Source organism: Lycium barbarum, chromosome 1 (assembly GCF_019175385.1).
Source record: "Lycium barbarum isolate Lr01 chromosome 1, ASM1917538v2, whole genome shotgun sequence".
In the NCBI taxonomy this organism is placed as follows: Eukaryota; Viridiplantae; Streptophyta; class Magnoliopsida; order Solanales; family Solanaceae; genus Lycium; species Lycium barbarum.
The window spans coordinates 169,886,270-169,902,496 of NC_083337.1; the positions used below are offsets into that span (position 1 = coordinate 169,886,270).

Genomic DNA, 16,227 nt, shown 5'->3' on the forward strand with positions numbered 1-16,227 from the left:
CCAACAAACATGCATTATTCCACTCCAGTTATAACTTACTATAATTCAATGGAACTCAATTTCCAATTCTATTTTCTTTGTTTCCTACTATGTTTTATTCCTCTGCTACAAGCTCAAAATTTGCAAACTTATATAGTACAATTACATCCACATGCATCAACAAGAACCCCTTTTAGTTCTAAACTTCAATGGCACCTTTCATTTCTTGAAAATTTCATTTCCTCAGGCGAAGACTCGAGTTCTCGCCTTTTGTACTCTTACAATTCTGCATTTGAAGGTTTTGCAGCTCTTTTATCTGAAAATGAGTTGAAGGCACTGAAGAAATCGAATAATGTCTTATCCGTATTTCCAGAGAGGAAGCTTGAGATTCAGACAACTTACTCTTACAAGTTCTTAGGACTTAGTCCTACAAGGGAAGGTATGTTAGATAGTTGTATTACCTCCATCTCATTTTATGTGAAGGTGGAGTCAATGTGTTACTATATGAAGAGTCAAACAGTTTTTTCTTTGATTACAATTTACTTAAGCTTTTTTTAAAAATATTTTGAATAATTAGCTATGTTGACTTGTAGTACTTTTCGTGTATTTTTCAAATATGTAAAAAAAAAAAAAATTGAAGAATCTATACTCGGTTCATAGTCCAAATTAAATGCTTTGATGCTCATACTCGAAATCCGTCACATAAATTGGGACCGGGGGTAATATATATAAAGCCGAATTGTCCCACACTTGAAGGAAAAAATGAGTGTGAAAGCTTTATTCGTTAAAGGCTTGATATTTTCTATTTTATTTAAAACTTGAAATTTTAAGTTTCAAATTTTAAGGGACATGCACGAAATAAGACGACTATACTGAATAGCCTTCTGTCAACTCTATTACTGCATGCATATGAGATGTGTCTATGGATATGTTGTTGTATCCTGAATGGACTTGTCAGTGTTCCTCCAAACAGTATACAAATAATATCTCTTTACGCTTCAAAGCCTTTCTTTAATTCTGTCTTTATTATTTTTTTTTTGTCCAAAAAGGTACTTGGTTAAAGTCCGGATTTGGTCGAGGAGCGATCATTGGAGTTCTTGATACTGGAATTTGGCCGGAAAGTCCATGTTTTGTTGATCATGGGATGCCTTCTATTCCAAAGAAATGGAAAGGTACCTGCCAAGAAGGACAAGAATTCAATTCTTCGAGTTGCAATCGCAAGCTTATTGGGGCTAGATATTTCCACATTGGACACATGGTGGCAACAATGTCATCAATTTCACAGAATTTTATGGATGAATATATATCGCCTCGAGATTCTCAAGGCCATGGTACACATACAGCATCTACTGCAGGGGGAGCTCCGGTTCCAATGGCGAGTGTGCTTGGAAACGGAGCAGGGGAGGCTCGAGGGATGGCCCCCGGGTCCCACATCGCGATATACAAAGTTTGTTGGTCAAGTGGTTGTTATAGTTCTGATATTCTTGCAGCGATGGATGTAGCTATTAGAGATGGAGTAGACATATTGTCGCTTTCACTTGGTGGTTTCCCTGTTCCACTTTATGAGGATACTATTGCTATTGGCAGTTTTCGAGCTATGGAGCGTGGAATTTCAGTTATATGTGCTGCAGGAAATAATGGTCCGGTTCAAAGTTCAGTAGCAAATGAAGCTCCTTGGATATCCACTATTGGTGCTAGCTCGCTTGACAGGAAATTTCCAGCAATAATTCAGCTAGGTGATGTTACATTTTGTTTCTATATATAAATAAAGTATTGTTTAATGAGAAGTTGTTCTTTAAAATGATAATCTCTTTTAGGAAAGCGTTATTTAACATTTTTCAAGCCTAAATTATTGGGATAACTACATTTATTGGACATTCCAAAACATAATAGCTGGTAAATGTCTATGTTTTGTATATTAAGTATAAATGTACATACAATCTACATAAATATACATATAATATACATACATATACATATAATATACATAATCCTTACATAGGTTTTGTATATTTCTGCTAGCACCCTAAACTATTTGTGTCACTCATTCATATTTCTCAACAGGTAATGGCAAATATGTGTATGGAGAATCCTTGTACCCCGGGAAGCAAGTTCATAATTCTCGGAAAACTATTGAGCTTGTTTATCTCAAAGATGGAGATAATGGAAGTGAATTTTGCTTGAGAGGGTCTCTTCCGAGAGCCAAAGTCCAAGGAAAAATAGTTGTATGTGATCGTGCAGTTAATGGTAGAGCAGAGAAAGGACAAGTTGTTAAAGAATCAGGTGGTGTTGCCATGATCCTAGCAAATACAGCAGTAAATTTGGAGGAAGATTCCGTCGATGTCCACGTCCTTCCAGCAACATTGATTGGTTTCGACGAATCAATCCAGTTGCAAAGTTATATGAACTCAACGCGAAAACCAACAGCTCGAATCATATTTGGAGGAACAGTTATAGGAAAATCTAGTGCACCTGCTGTAGCACAATTTTCTTCAAGGGGTCCAAGTTTTACTGATCCTTCAATTCTCAAACCTGATCTGATTGCTCCTGGTCAGTTTTCTCTAACCCACAATTCTTTATTTAGATCATAGATATATATGTGAAAAGGAAGGGGAGCCTGCCCTTGAGCAACGATAAAGTTGACTCTGTGTCACAGGTTTGAGTTGTGGAATCAGACCCCTTAGGGTGCGACCCTTCTCCGGACCCTGCGTGAACATGGGATGCTCTGTGCACCACGCTACCCTTTTTATATATATTGTGAAAAACTCTACTCCCTCCATCCAATGTTTGACTGGCACGGAACTTAAGAGAGAAGGGAAAGACTTTTGAAACTTATATCTAAAGTAAACCATAAAATTTTCTAAGGTTATAAATCATTTCATTAAGGGTAAAATGAGCTAAAGTTACATTGTTACTTACTAATTATAGAAAAACGTCATTCTTTTTTTGACTGAAAAAATGAAAGAGTGTCACATAAATTGAGACAGAGTAATAATTAGTGTAATGTTATGCTTTGAACCTATATCTTCAAAAAACTCAAAATCTTGGATTCGTCTCTGCTCCAGGTGTCAACATTATTGCTGCTTGGCCGCAAAATTTAGGCCCTAGTGGCCTGCCTGAGGATTCAAGAAGAGTAAACTTCACTGTCTTATCAGGAACTTCAATGGCTTGTCCTCATGTTAGTGGAATTGCAGCACTACTCCATTCAATTCATCCTAAATGGTCACCAGCTGCAATCAAATCCGCGCTAATGACGACTGCAGATACAACGAACCACCGAGGAAAACCAATCATGGATGGCGACACACCAGCTGGACTTTTTGCAATCGGAGCAGGACATGTAAATCCTGGAAGATCCGATGATCCTGGATTGATATATGACATCAGTGCAAATGACTATATCACTCACCTTTGCACTCTTGGTTACAAATACTCAGAAATCTTTAGTATTACTCACAAGAACGTTAGCTGCCACGACGTTTTGCAGAAAAACAGGGGTTATAGCCTTAATTACCCCTCTATTTCCGTAATCTTTAAGGCCGGAAAAACAAGAAATATGATCACAAGAAGAGTGACAAATGTAGGGGGTCCTAATTCGGTTTATTCAGCTGAAATTGTGGCACCAGAAGGAGTTAAAGTGAGAGTTAAACCGCGACGTCTGATATTTAAGCGTGCAAATCAAAGTTTAAGTTACAGAGTTTGGTTTATATCAAGGAAGAGTATTGGGACTCAAAGGAGAGGCATTGCAGAAGGGCAATTGATGTGGATCAACTCAAGAAATAAAGACCAGAAAGTTAGAAGTCCTATTTCAGTTGCATGGGCGTCAAAGTAGTGAAGGCTGTGGGCCTGTGGCTATTTTTATAAACATGGAAAATAGGCAGTTACCTATGTGAACATACATTGATAGTGTAAAAGTTCTTTATATTGTCAGAATGTAAGTTAATTCTATTACTATATTGTAGTAGCACCATAGTTTCATTGTCTTTAGTTCTAAACATCAAATTAGGATTCTATTACTATATTGTAATAGCACCAAAGTTTCATTGTCTTGGTTCTAAACATTTAATTAGGATTTACAAATCATAAACTTAGCTTGAAACTGATTTACCAAGTAGATTGTTTCTTTAAACTGCGAAAGGTTGTGGTTGGGGGTAAGTACCCTTCCACTCTTAGCTAAAGGTCTCAAACTCGAGCCCTGAGAATAGAGTATCTTTCATAGGGAGCATTTTATCCCCAAAGCAGGATTTTCCCATGCGAATCCAGATTAGTGAGACCTGAAAGCGGGTATCAGGTACTGGGTGAAAAATAATAAAGAAGATAATTAAAATGTTTTATATACTCGGCAACTTCTCATATAAGCTTTCAAGTCACTTGTGAGAATCTCTCTTTCAGTTTTAATCAAGTTTTTAGAATTTTGGGAACAAAGGGCATAAAAGCAGCTTAATCATCGGATCACAAGAGCCTATTGTACGCAACCTTAAATTGATAAGAAGGAGATACTAGTCTTTGTTAGCCTAAGTTAAATCTTATAGTATTTTTTATTGTATTAGAAATTGATTATAATTTATTTATTATTTAAAAGTAAGACACTTAAAATGATTATATTTTTTATTGTCTTAAAAATTATCATACACAAATTTGTATTATGCGGGAAAAAAAGTTTTGTAGTATAAATAAAGAATTTTTTTGAAAAGACTCGTTTTAAAAGTATTTGTTAGTAAAAGACCTTGTCAAGGCAACCGTTCCAGTCCATGCAACAACGAGTAAGGGTAAGGGTAATACTTTGGTCACTTTCCTTTTTCTTTTAGGGTCGGACTTAAAATATTACACCCTATAAAAAAGTGCCTTCAATTCTCTAGCTAGGTACGTAGTCATTACTCTTTACCTGCTCTCAGCGTTATGGCGTTGCTGTGCAATCATACTTGCGATATCGAGTTAGCGAAAGACAACAAAAGTCTTCGGGCTGCAATGCTGAAGACACGCTACGCGGACGTGATCTTGAAATCGCAACAACAAGTCCTTCGTGAAGTGTTCGATCAGAATGAGACGAAGAAGAAGATGGACTTATGGGAAAAACAGTTGCGCGCCGAGTCGCTGCGTCAGAGGCAAAGGGAACGAGAGGCGGCTCGGATCGCCACTGCTAGTATCAAACGGACAGTACATTTTGGTGACGACTTGGAAGCTGAACGAGAATTTCTCAAGATCGTCGGCGCAACAGGTTCTTCACAAATGTTTTATCGTTCGTAATATGTTGTTTTTTCTTGTTCGTTCTTCGTGTGTTTATGTGTTTTTTGTTGTTCCTTGTGTAGTACTACTCTTAAGTATAGTTCGTTTCTTGTGTTTTCATCTAGTTCGTTATTTGTTGCGTTTTTCTTGTTCGTGTTTTTTTTTTCTGTGTTCGTTGTGTGTGTAGTACCATTCTAAGTAGAGTTTGTTTCTTGTTTTTTCTTGTAGTTCGTTTTTTTTTTTTTTTCTGTGTTCGTTGTGTAGTATAAGTATACTTTTTGATTGTTGTTTTTTCTGGTAGTTCGTTAATTGTTGCGTTTTTTCTTCCTTCGTTTTTTTCCCTGTGTTTCTAGTTGTTATTCTTTATGTGTTTTATACATAAGTAGGTGTCTCTATTAAAAAAAAAAAAAAAAAATAGGCCGTTTTTTTTTTTGCATATTTTCTATAGTTCGTCATTAGTTGCTTTTTTCTTGTTCTTTCTTTGTGTTTTTAGTTGTTTTCGTTTCGTTTCGTTTCTTGTTTTGTACTAGTCCGTAAGTCGTTGCGATTTTCTAGTTTGGTGTTTATGTGTTTTTCAAGTAGTTCGATATACAAAAAGAAATCGGTTTTTGCATTTTTTTCTAGTGCGCAATTCATTGTGTTTGTTTTCTTGTCTTTCTTGATGTGTTTTTAGTTGTTCTTTATTATTTTAACTAGTTCGTTTCTTGTTTTTTTCTAGTCCGTAATTCTTCTAGTCTGGTCTTTATGTGTTTTTAAGTAGTTCGACATAAAAAAAAAAAAAAAAAAAAAAAACTTTTTCCTAGTGCGTAATTCATTGTGTTTTTTTCTTGTTCGTTCTTTCCGTGGCTTAGAAGGGTCTCTTTTTTTAATGGTTTTGTGATATAATTAGTCTGGAGATGATTAGGATCTAGTAAGAGAAATATGAGCGTATTGATTAGTATGAAATTGGTAAAAAAGATCTGCGTTACGTCTTCTTGGAGTGTTTCGGATTGTTGGGCTATTTTTGTAATTCGATGCTACATTCTTATAGCCTATATGCTTATAATATAAAGAATCTAAAGTGCTTCTTGGTCTTTTAGGCTTTGACATGTTAAGACTATAGACGTGTTTAGACCAATTTTTGTTATAGGGTGTCGTGGAGTTGCATTAGAATAAGTGTTTTTAGGACATAAAGTAATGGTTTGATGGATTTATAATGCTTCTTGATTTTTTAGACTGAAGATATGGCGTGGAGTTACTTTGAGGCTAAATATGTCAATTGGGTTAAAGGATCTGTGTTGTTCTTGATGTTTGGTAGTATATTTTAGGCTGAAATTTGAAACAATGAGAAAAGAGAAATGACGGAGGTTTAGTTATTCTAGGCTTTGATACAGAGAAATTGTGCTTTGAGGCAGCAACTAAGGGCTTAAAACGTTTTTTTTTTTTCCTAATGTTTTAGGCTTTTGATATAGGTATATGATATATATACAAATATATATCAATGCTATATTGTTCTGGGGTTAAAACGGCCTTTTGGGCTTCGACATGTTAAGATTAGATGTGTTGAGAGTTTAGACCGGTAGTTTTTAGTATTGATCGACAAAGATTATAGGGTGTCATGGAGTTTATATTAGAATAATTGTGATTTTAGGACATAATTTAGGGCTAGATGGATTTATAATGCTTCTTGGTTTTTTAGACTATGATGTGATAAGACTAAAGAATCTAGTGGGGAAAAAAAGATAGGAAATTTTGAATCTTTATCGGGCTGCTTTTAGTTATGTACCTTGAGGCTAAAAAGGATCTGTTTTGTTCTTGATGTTTAGTAGTATATTTTAGGCTGAAACTTGAGACAATGAGCTTTTCGAAGAGTAGCAAAGAGATGATGGAATTTTAGTTATTGTAGGTTTTGATACAATGAAATTGTGCTTTGAGGCAGCTACTAAGGGCTTAAAAGTTAGGCTTTTGATATATGTGGATGTTATGATATACACATATAATATAGGTTCATGTGTGATTTGAAGGGACTGCACTTTGCAAATATGAGAAATTTGGTGTCATAGTAAAGACAAACTCGGTTTGGTTCGAAAACCCAGACAAATGGCATCTAGATTAAGAGAATGATTTTAGTTTTTCCAAAATCAAACCAAAATGTTCTTTGAAATAAAATAAAATAAAAAGAAGAGCCTATGGTTGGTTTGATTAAACTAGCTTATTCAACGCATGGTGTTTATCATTGATGAGCTGGCTTTTTAGTTATTAAGGACCTATGTTTGTTGTGCTTTGATGTTATAGTATCATTATAAGATTAAAACGATCTTTTTTGCTTCTCTAGTTCCTTGGGCTGTGATATAGTAGGCTGAAATCTGGGTTGAATGGCTTAGCAATTAGGTTTCTAATACAGAGAAAGCTCTGGGCTCGTAAGGAAAAACAAGAGAGTTTCAAAATTTGGCTTTAGTACTCTTAATAGGAAAATCTACTGTTTAAATGATTAACTGATAACTTCTTTAGTTGGGTGCCTTTGTGTGTATATGTGAGAAGCATGTCTGATATACAAGAGTTTGTCATATAGCTGCAGATATGCATCCATCTGCGTGAATTTGTTCCTACACGATATTTGAAAGAACGTCTAAATGCAGTTACATTTATCAAATAGATATGAGGTTTTAGCCACACGTTGCTCTTGAATGGTTGAATTAACAGAAGGGATACAGTCGAGCCTTCTTTTTTTTCGATTTTGAGCCAAAATATAAGAGACATCCTTATATTTTATTTTTTAAAATCTCATTTGATTTTATACGATTGTGCAGTGGACTCAGACCGGAACTCCTTTTTTTGTGTATGCTGGCTTTTCTGTTGGAGGATCTTGCACACACTTTGCACTTTCTAAACCCCAAGTCCATGTGATGTTGTAGTGCTGCAATTGTCATAATCATTGACATGGGTGAAGTAGAAGCCTGCCCTGCTTTATTAGATCCGCTACAGTCTGAAGAAGGCTTTGGTTTTAGATTCGAAGTGGGTGCCTTGTGATTGGATATAGAGTTGATAATATAGATCAATAAATTGGCGAGGGACAGAGAAAGCAATAGAAAGGGCAGGTGAAGCGCCGTGCGCTGCAAAATGGGTGCATGATTGTGATTCCCAAAGGGTCGTACGTGAGTGAGCCTTTTGGAGCCTCACTAGACTGAACTTAAATGCGAAATACATATATGAAGATTATCTGGGACAATGGGATGAATTTATGAACTTAAATGCTGAATCTATATCTGATTGAATTCGTCCATCACAATAGAGGCAGCGTATGAACTTAAATGCTAAATCGATATCTAATTGAATGCTAAGCCTTCTGCACCCATTGGCCCACCATGTCTCAGGTTGCGTATCCCCAGGATCGAGTGAGTGAGCCACTTTCGGAGTCTCACGAGTTCTTCCAATTAATTGAGGACTATATTTCTACTGTTAAACCAAGAACTTGGTTGCTTAACCGAAAGTCGATGACTGAAATCTTTGGATGACTTTTTCAAAATATCCATTCTTCACTCGCAGCTGGGGTAGGTGATACCTAATTCATGTACGTGTATTATGCTTGAGCAGTACTCTTTCATTGGATTTGATCCTCTTCTGCCCCTTACACATTCTGAAGACAGAGAAATGGCTACATTCTAGTTGATTCGGACCGATCCGATGCCCTTCTATGGAATATTTGAGATTCTGAAATTTTTTCAAGGAGATATAACTATGTTAATTCGTGTTTGCAAATCCAACAATATGAAGGCTCACGTATTCTTATCTTTAGTTCAACACTTCAAGGCAACCTATTTGGGTAAGGTGACTTGTCTATGATCGCATTGTGATGGCATGTCATGCTAACCCCAACCTCAAGAACCCAAAAAAAAGTTTTTTTAACTCCGCCTGTGTGAGTTTTACTGTAACATACAGCCGGTCCCAAGCCCGGACAAAGGAGGAGGGTTTAAAAAGACTTGCTTATAGTGATATACATGCTTCTTTCCAGTTCTAGTGGTCTTCTTGTCTCTCACTTCTGCAAATGTGCATGTCTGGTGATGATATTTTGCTTTGCCAGTTTGAAGTGCTTCTCCTCACCCGTGGCACCTTCTAAGGCTTAAAGTCTAGTGAATTGCACTCTCTTCTTTTACAAGGTTGCTAATTAAGAGCAAAAGATTATGCTAGTAAAACTCACTTCTGTACTGCTTAAAGCATTCAATCTAGAAGTGTCCAAATGAAAACATTGTAGTCAACCGCCTCGTTCTTCACAGTCAGCCACAATCAATTGTTGACATAATAAGAATACTAGAGGGGCATGGCCCGTGCTGACATTTTATATTATTTTCAAGTGGTGGATCGAGTCATTTGGCGATGCAGGATGGCAGTAAAGAAGAAAAATGAATGAAAAAGTAGCACATAAAGAACATAGAGCTAATATTGCATAAGCTTTATCTGATGCGAATACAGCAACACAACTCCAAGTTAAATAAGTGGTTTCATTGAGTCAGATATGCAAATCTTATACTTTCTACGAGGAATGTGGCTATCCCGTTTTTCATTCTGAAAAACAAACTGAAAAGAGGATATCATTTAACTGGTAATTTTAATACAACATAATGTACGTAAGAAGTTATCCGTTCCAAGTTGTCTATATGAACACTATTGTTAAGAGAGATAAACTGAATTGCATACAACTTTAGTAATAGATTTCCACTTCTCTCCTCCAACCTTCCCAACAATATAAGAATTGTTTATATCTTCAAAGACAAAAGAAGCATATCCTAATGCAACATTTGCAATGAGCTGGAGTCCCAAGCTTAATAGCCAAGTCTTCCGCATCCCAAAAACCACAACATAGGAAGATTTTGAGATACCTGGAGAAACAGGCAAATACAAATCAACTAAGTAAATTGGAGTTGAGAGAAGTATAAAAATAAATATTATGAGTTATAAGGTAAAAGGACGAACAATTGGTATGTTACTACATATATATAGAAGTATAAAAAACATGGTATATGCATCTAAGACCTTTAAATGTTGACAAATCTGCAGAAATATTGAATTACATACAAAGTTAATGATTTGCTCAAGTAATAGGAATTACCTGAGAAACCTTTGGAAGATTTGTGTCCAGGTAACTGGTAAAAAGGAAAAATAATACATGAACAAAAAGTTCTTATCAGGTTTCCCAATGCCTTTTTTTTTTTTTTGGACCAAGTTTCCTGATGCCCGTCTCCTCATCATTCAAAAATAGCAACAAAAAAAAGACACTACGTCTACATACACTAAAGTATAATCTGAAATCTCTAAATGTTCAATCACTATAGCAAGAACACATTACAAGACAAAGATAACCTGGGCTAGTGTTTAGTCTATCCTAAGGGATGTGCACTCTGTACCATATTTAATATTTACATGGATGCTCGCACCAGCTGTAAGTAATAGTTAAGGAGTGTTTGCAGTAAATAAGAAATGTAGTAGAAGTCAAATCCACAACACCTCCATCCAGTTCCGAAGAAAGAAGTTTTTTACTTCGTGTGAAAAAATTACTATCAATAGTTGAAATGTAATTCAAGTTTAGGATAATATCACATAATATTACTCAACATTGGATTAAAATACTCAAATAAGAAAGCTTTCCCGTCTCAGAGAGAAGAGCTGCCAACTCATCTGCAGTAAATTAGGATGCACATAAAAAGGAAAGCAAGTGAAGTAATTTGGACAGAGGAAGCAACATGGGCTTCTACTGGTAAATTCAGAAATACAAGCAAAATAGGATGGTAACAAAAATGAAAGAAGGTTAAGTAATTTGGAGAGTGAGCAACATAGATCTTTACTGGCAGAAATCTTCAGCATCAGGAGGGCAACCATCGTCTAGTTTCAGATGATAAAATAATTACCATGTAAGTGCTGAAGGCAAGTAATCAGGACTGGCATAAGCTTTGTGGATCTGAAATTTCTGGGAACCTGAAATTCCTTGCAGTGCACTAAACCCTTCCAACGGCACCTGGAGAAGTTGACAAGGATTTGTTAGACGAATGCAGGAGATATATAACATGCAACTGTAGTCAAATGTAAACAATATACTACATTTGAGGTCCCCGTGATAAATTAACGAAAACAAGCTTTGTCTTTTTTGCTAAACATTGAACGACTTCCCCAAACTACTGACTAACAGGTGATGCCCTCAAGTCATCAACTGCAAAGGAAGGGGCAAATTAAACATAAGAAATACGGTTCTAAGGGAAGGAATTGAACTACCTATTGCGGCCACGGAGAACAGGCCATAGTAACTCTTTCTTGATGTTGGCAAAAAGTTATCCAAGACAGGATTACCACATGAATTAACAAATAAAGGAAATAGTTACATACGAACGATGTTTGGAAGACCGCTAATTATCAGCTCAAGTTCCTTGTCGTGAAAAATAGAGACCAGATCCCGTGGGATCAATTCACTGAAAACCTTCCAAAAATGCATTTATCATAGGGCGGATAGCAGCCGTCAACCCATGCTCAGCAACCAAGTCAACATACTATTGCTTATTTTCTTCAGTGACTCTGATATTTCGTCCACCCGGGATTAGGTCGCAGTCAGTCACCTGCATTACACAAATTGCAATCAGAACCTCAGTAAAAATAAAATGCTGAAATTTCAATTGTCATTGAAGAAGTCCTACCTCATCGCGTTCGTAAAGCATCAACTTTTCTTCATCAGCATCGATGCTGAATGTGAGGTCTAAAATATCAGTTATGTCATTCTATACAAAGCAAGAAACGTGAGCAGAGCAAATATTTAACCACAATTTACATAATCACAACGAAAACAGAAAACACTGCAAATTTTTGAAGTGGTCAGGATCAATAGCTTTAATATTATTATATGTGAGTTTAGCGCTAAGTATATGCTTGTAGTAGGACCGTGTAAAATGAACATCAAATAGCGCCTTCCCAACCTGGGATATTTACATAAAGCACATCAGATATTGTTAAATTGAATAACTCAAGCAAGCAAAACCAAGAGGGAAGGTACTCACAACATCCATGCTAAAAAAGTTCTTTTCAAAATCGTGCAAAAGTTGCTTATTTATTATAGATTAAGTTCAGTTATTAAGCTTAAGACAAAGGTATGGCTGCTTCTCAATTATTAAGCAAGTGAGGTACTAACAATTTGACTGTGCTGGTCAAGTTCTGCTCAACGCATTGCCTCTCAGATCCCTGGATATAGAAAACTCAAGAGGACACTCTAAACAATAGATGAATTACTCTTTTTTTTCAAAATACTAAGGCATGAAGCAGTAGTATCTCTTTAAACTAACAAATTTGAGAGCATCATAGAAGTGCAATAAGCTTTCTAAGGAATCTTTACCTAAGCGTCGAAGGGAAATGCCATCGTTCTTCATCCACGGCAATATGGGAGGATTTCATATCTGGTGAACCTTCTTCATTCCTTGGAGGTGTATTGATCTCTTCTCAGTTTCCCACTTTTCCAGACAACAGTGTACAACTCTAGTAAAGTGGATAAGGTCCATTCGAATGGGAAAAGTAAAGTGTCAGAAATGTTTTTGCTGCTAGAAAAGTAGAGATGATGTTTAAACGCTAAAAATATGTACAGCACATATAAGACAGAGAGATTATATTACTCTCTGGAGTTGAGAACACATGTATTTTGCACTTGCGCATAAAGGAAAGATATATCTGTTAAAAGGTATACTAAGCTGTTTTTTTAAAAAAAAAAAAAACTGAGGTATATTAAGCTGTTTAGATCAACTGATTAAAAAATATGGTTCACACAAATAAGTATTTTTATATAGGAATGTCTTTGAGAACGAAGAAACCATTATACTTCCCTAAACTTTCTCAGAAGCTAACGAAGGATCAGTAATTGTAAGAGGGCTTCATTTTTCAGGTTGGTTGTCGACCTTTGAGAAGATAATACATTTCTTGAAATTAATTGTTTTCTCTTGAGCAATACTTGTGCATAGCTAGTACGCCATGGCATATTTCTATCACCAAGTCAATGTCCTTAATCTTTTGAAGTCTATGCAATGCAATGTCTTTGTTTGTTGACATTCTTATTCCAAGCAGTTCTTGATTTTGTTAAAAGTAATATTTTACAATTTGGTTTAATGCTAAAAAATTATACATTGTACCTAAATTTTCTTGATAACACAAAGTTTGGCTAATAGCAGCAAACTGCAATTGAAACATATGCAAAGAAATGATAGACGTTTCAAATGTGTTTCTTGAGAACAAATATAAACAACACCCATCCAAGAGAAATAAGTAATGTACCTTTTGAATTGTTCACTGACAGAGGAGCATGTTGTATAAATTCTGTGGAAAAAAGCAATTGCTTCAGGCATACTATCAAACACCTTAGGTGCCTCAGTTAAATTGATTTAGTTATTGCAGATGCAGAGTACATCTTTGTGCACTTTGTTCAAAGGAAACGAAAAAGGAGACATCCAATTAACATAGATTTTAACAACATGAAAAATTAAATTTCTAAAAGGACCTTGAGATAAAATTTGCAGTTCTTCTCAGAATTCTTGCACCTGGTTATCTTAATCTAAACCCAAACATGCATGAGTATATCATAGGAAGTTTTGATATGCATGTAGAAAATCCAATAAGAAACAATCAAAAGTATAAATGGTTATTACAACCAAAGAAAGTGCACTAATTACAGAAAGAAAGATAGCGGAAAAGATTCACCAACACAAAGAACACACATTTAGAACATGAACACAAATGAAGAACTGATAAACCTGAGTTTTAAAAAAAAATAAAAAAAAATACAGAGATGGAATGGAGAAAGAGGATGGAAAAGAGAGAAAACTGGCAAATACCCAGCATACAATGATTATCAACAAACAAAGTACATGATAGGAATTCCCTGAGGCCAACTGAACAGACCGACAATTGACAAAAAATATTGCGCAAAGTTCTTGATATGAATAATATAATCCAATTTAATAAAATGTATACATGTACACCTAGATGCATCTGGTAGCTTGACATTATCATGTTTGAAAGAGAATCCTGGGAAACTTTCCTCAGTATAGGGTGTGTTCCGTATGGAGGAAAGCATTTTAAAATAATGAAACACGCTTAAATTTTTATTTCCTCGAATTCATGATCTCACATCGACATATTACTTTGCAGTATAAATCCTATTCATTTATTCATGACATTCCTTAGTTATCGAGTAAAATTAACCTTTACAGGCTTACTAACAAACAAATTAAGGCCCCGTTTGTCCATAGATAAAAAAAAAATCACTTTTTTCGGAATTTCTCGAGTTGGAGTTGGAGTTGTTTGGCCATAGTTTTTGGTGAAATACAGTTCTAAAAAAGTGAAAAAAGTGAATTTTTTTTAAAAACAAGTTTTTTGAGTTTTTGATATTCCAGAATTCAACTTCAAGTTGTATTCAGAATTCTCATGGCCAAACGCTAATTCCGGAAAAAAGTGAAAAAATTTTAGGAATAAAGTGAACAATTCTTATAGCCAAACGGGGGCTAAGTATGATAATTGAAATTTCATTATGGGTGTGTTCAATATGGTGGGAAATGTTTTCCAAGGAAAATGTTTTTCTGGAATATATATGTTCTTGAAAATAAGTGAATTTCTACTTATTTTCTCATATTCGTTTGGGTAGTGAAAAATAAAAATAAGTGAATTTCTTACTTATTTTCTCTTGTTCATTTAGTTAGTAGAAAACATTTTCCGAAAAATACCCACCCAAGCCCCACCACCTCATACCCCCCTAATTTTTTATTTTTGAAGTTTTAAAATTTTTTTCTGGATTTTCTACACCACCACATCCCCTCCCTACCCCCCCTCCAACCCCTGCCGCATGGACCCATACCACACCAACCTCCACACTCATCCAAAACACCACCACCACCCCCCAAAAAAAAAAATATTGAAGTTTTTAATTTTCTTTTCTGGGTTTTCTACACCACCACATCCCTCCCCCCGCCCTTGAGTGGACCCCCCCCCCCCCCCCAAAAAAAATTCTTAAAAAAGGTTTTAAAAGTTACTTTTTTTTAGATTTTTACACGACCCCCTCCAAAAATTTTAATTTTTAACCACGCAAACTTTCAATTTTTATAATTTGTTTATAAAGGTTGAAGTAGAAAATTTGGGAGGGGGTAGGGGGTGCATCCGGGGGTGGGTGTAGAGAATCAAAAAATAAAACTTTTCAAAACTTTTTTAAAAAAAAAAATTATGGGGGTGGTGGGGTGTCTGGAGGGGGGGCGGTCGTGGGGTGAAAAAAGAAAAAAAAATCACGGAGGAGGGGGGTGGAGGGAGGGGCAGGGTGGGGAATGAGGTGGTGTAGAAAAATCAAAAGAAATTTTTTTTAAAAAAAAAAATTGTGGGGGGAGGGGTTGGGCGGGGTGGGGGAGGGGTGTGGGGAGGAATGTGGTAGTGCAGAAAACCCAGAAGAAACATATAAAAAAAAGTGGGGGTGGGGTGCCGGATAGAGGGTGGGGGTGCATGGGTTGCGGGAGTCAGGGGCGAAGCTACAGTGTTAAAGGAGGGTTCGGGCGAACCCAGTAGCTTTTGCGTAGACCCTATATTTTTTACTATAGAAAATCAGTAAAGGTAGATATTATTACTTGCGAACCCACATATAAGCAAAAAGCAAATCGAATTCTCCCGATACTTGTTGTTACCATTCTTTTTCATCGTTTTCTTTCACAGAGCCAAACCCAAAATTAGATTTTCAAAATATATTAAATATTGATACTTGTTCGTTAGTTTGATGGTTGTTATCAGGGGTAGCTCAAGGGTGAAGCTAGAAAAACCTTTGCTTTTAGCCCGTCAAACTTTTGAGGCCCCAAAATTTTTACGAATGAATTTTATGATTTTATTTTTTCTTAGACAATATTGAACATTGTAAAAAGAAGTACAAAATTTATATAATAAAAAAAGGGAAAAAAACTATCTACTTTTTAAGAGAAATATTTTAGAACTTTGAACTAAATTACTCAAAATCTTCATATTATTAAATAAAGTTTTTACAACAACATTTAA

General features: G+C 35.7%; 1 protein-coding gene and 1 long non-coding RNA gene across 6 annotated transcripts; one reads left to right on the plus strand and one right to left on the minus strand.

Moving 5' to 3' along the window:
* LOC132607682 (subtilisin-like protease SBT1.2) lies at positions 1-4,066 on the plus strand. The gene is made up of 4 exons (XM_060321770.1): positions 1-418; positions 1,029-1,715; positions 2,044-2,529; positions 3,045-4,066. The coding sequence occupies exons 1-4, from the start codon at positions 10-12 to the stop codon at positions 3,809-3,811; spliced, it is 2,349 nt and encodes a 782-aa protein (XP_060177753.1). The 5' UTR covers positions 1-9; the 3' UTR covers positions 3,812-4,066.
* Positions 4,067-9,676: 5,610 nt separating this feature from the next.
* Positions 9,677-14,368, minus strand: LOC132607686 (uncharacterized). Of its 5 annotated transcripts, none has more exons than XR_009570312.1 (6): positions 13,480-14,368; positions 12,554-12,693; positions 11,865-11,945; positions 11,449-11,786; positions 11,088-11,194; positions 9,677-10,061 (listed from the first exon to the last, which is right to left on the minus strand). It is a non-coding gene; the product is annotated as an uncharacterized LOC132607686 (long non-coding RNA). The 5 variants fall into 5 exon arrangements; XR_009570314.1 differs by having other exon boundaries at positions 9,677-11,194; positions 11,560-11,786; positions 13,480-13,521; positions 14,037-14,365; XR_009570311.1 differs by having other exon boundaries at positions 11,560-11,786; positions 13,480-14,364.
* Between the last annotated feature and the right edge of the window lie 1,859 nt (positions 14,369-16,227).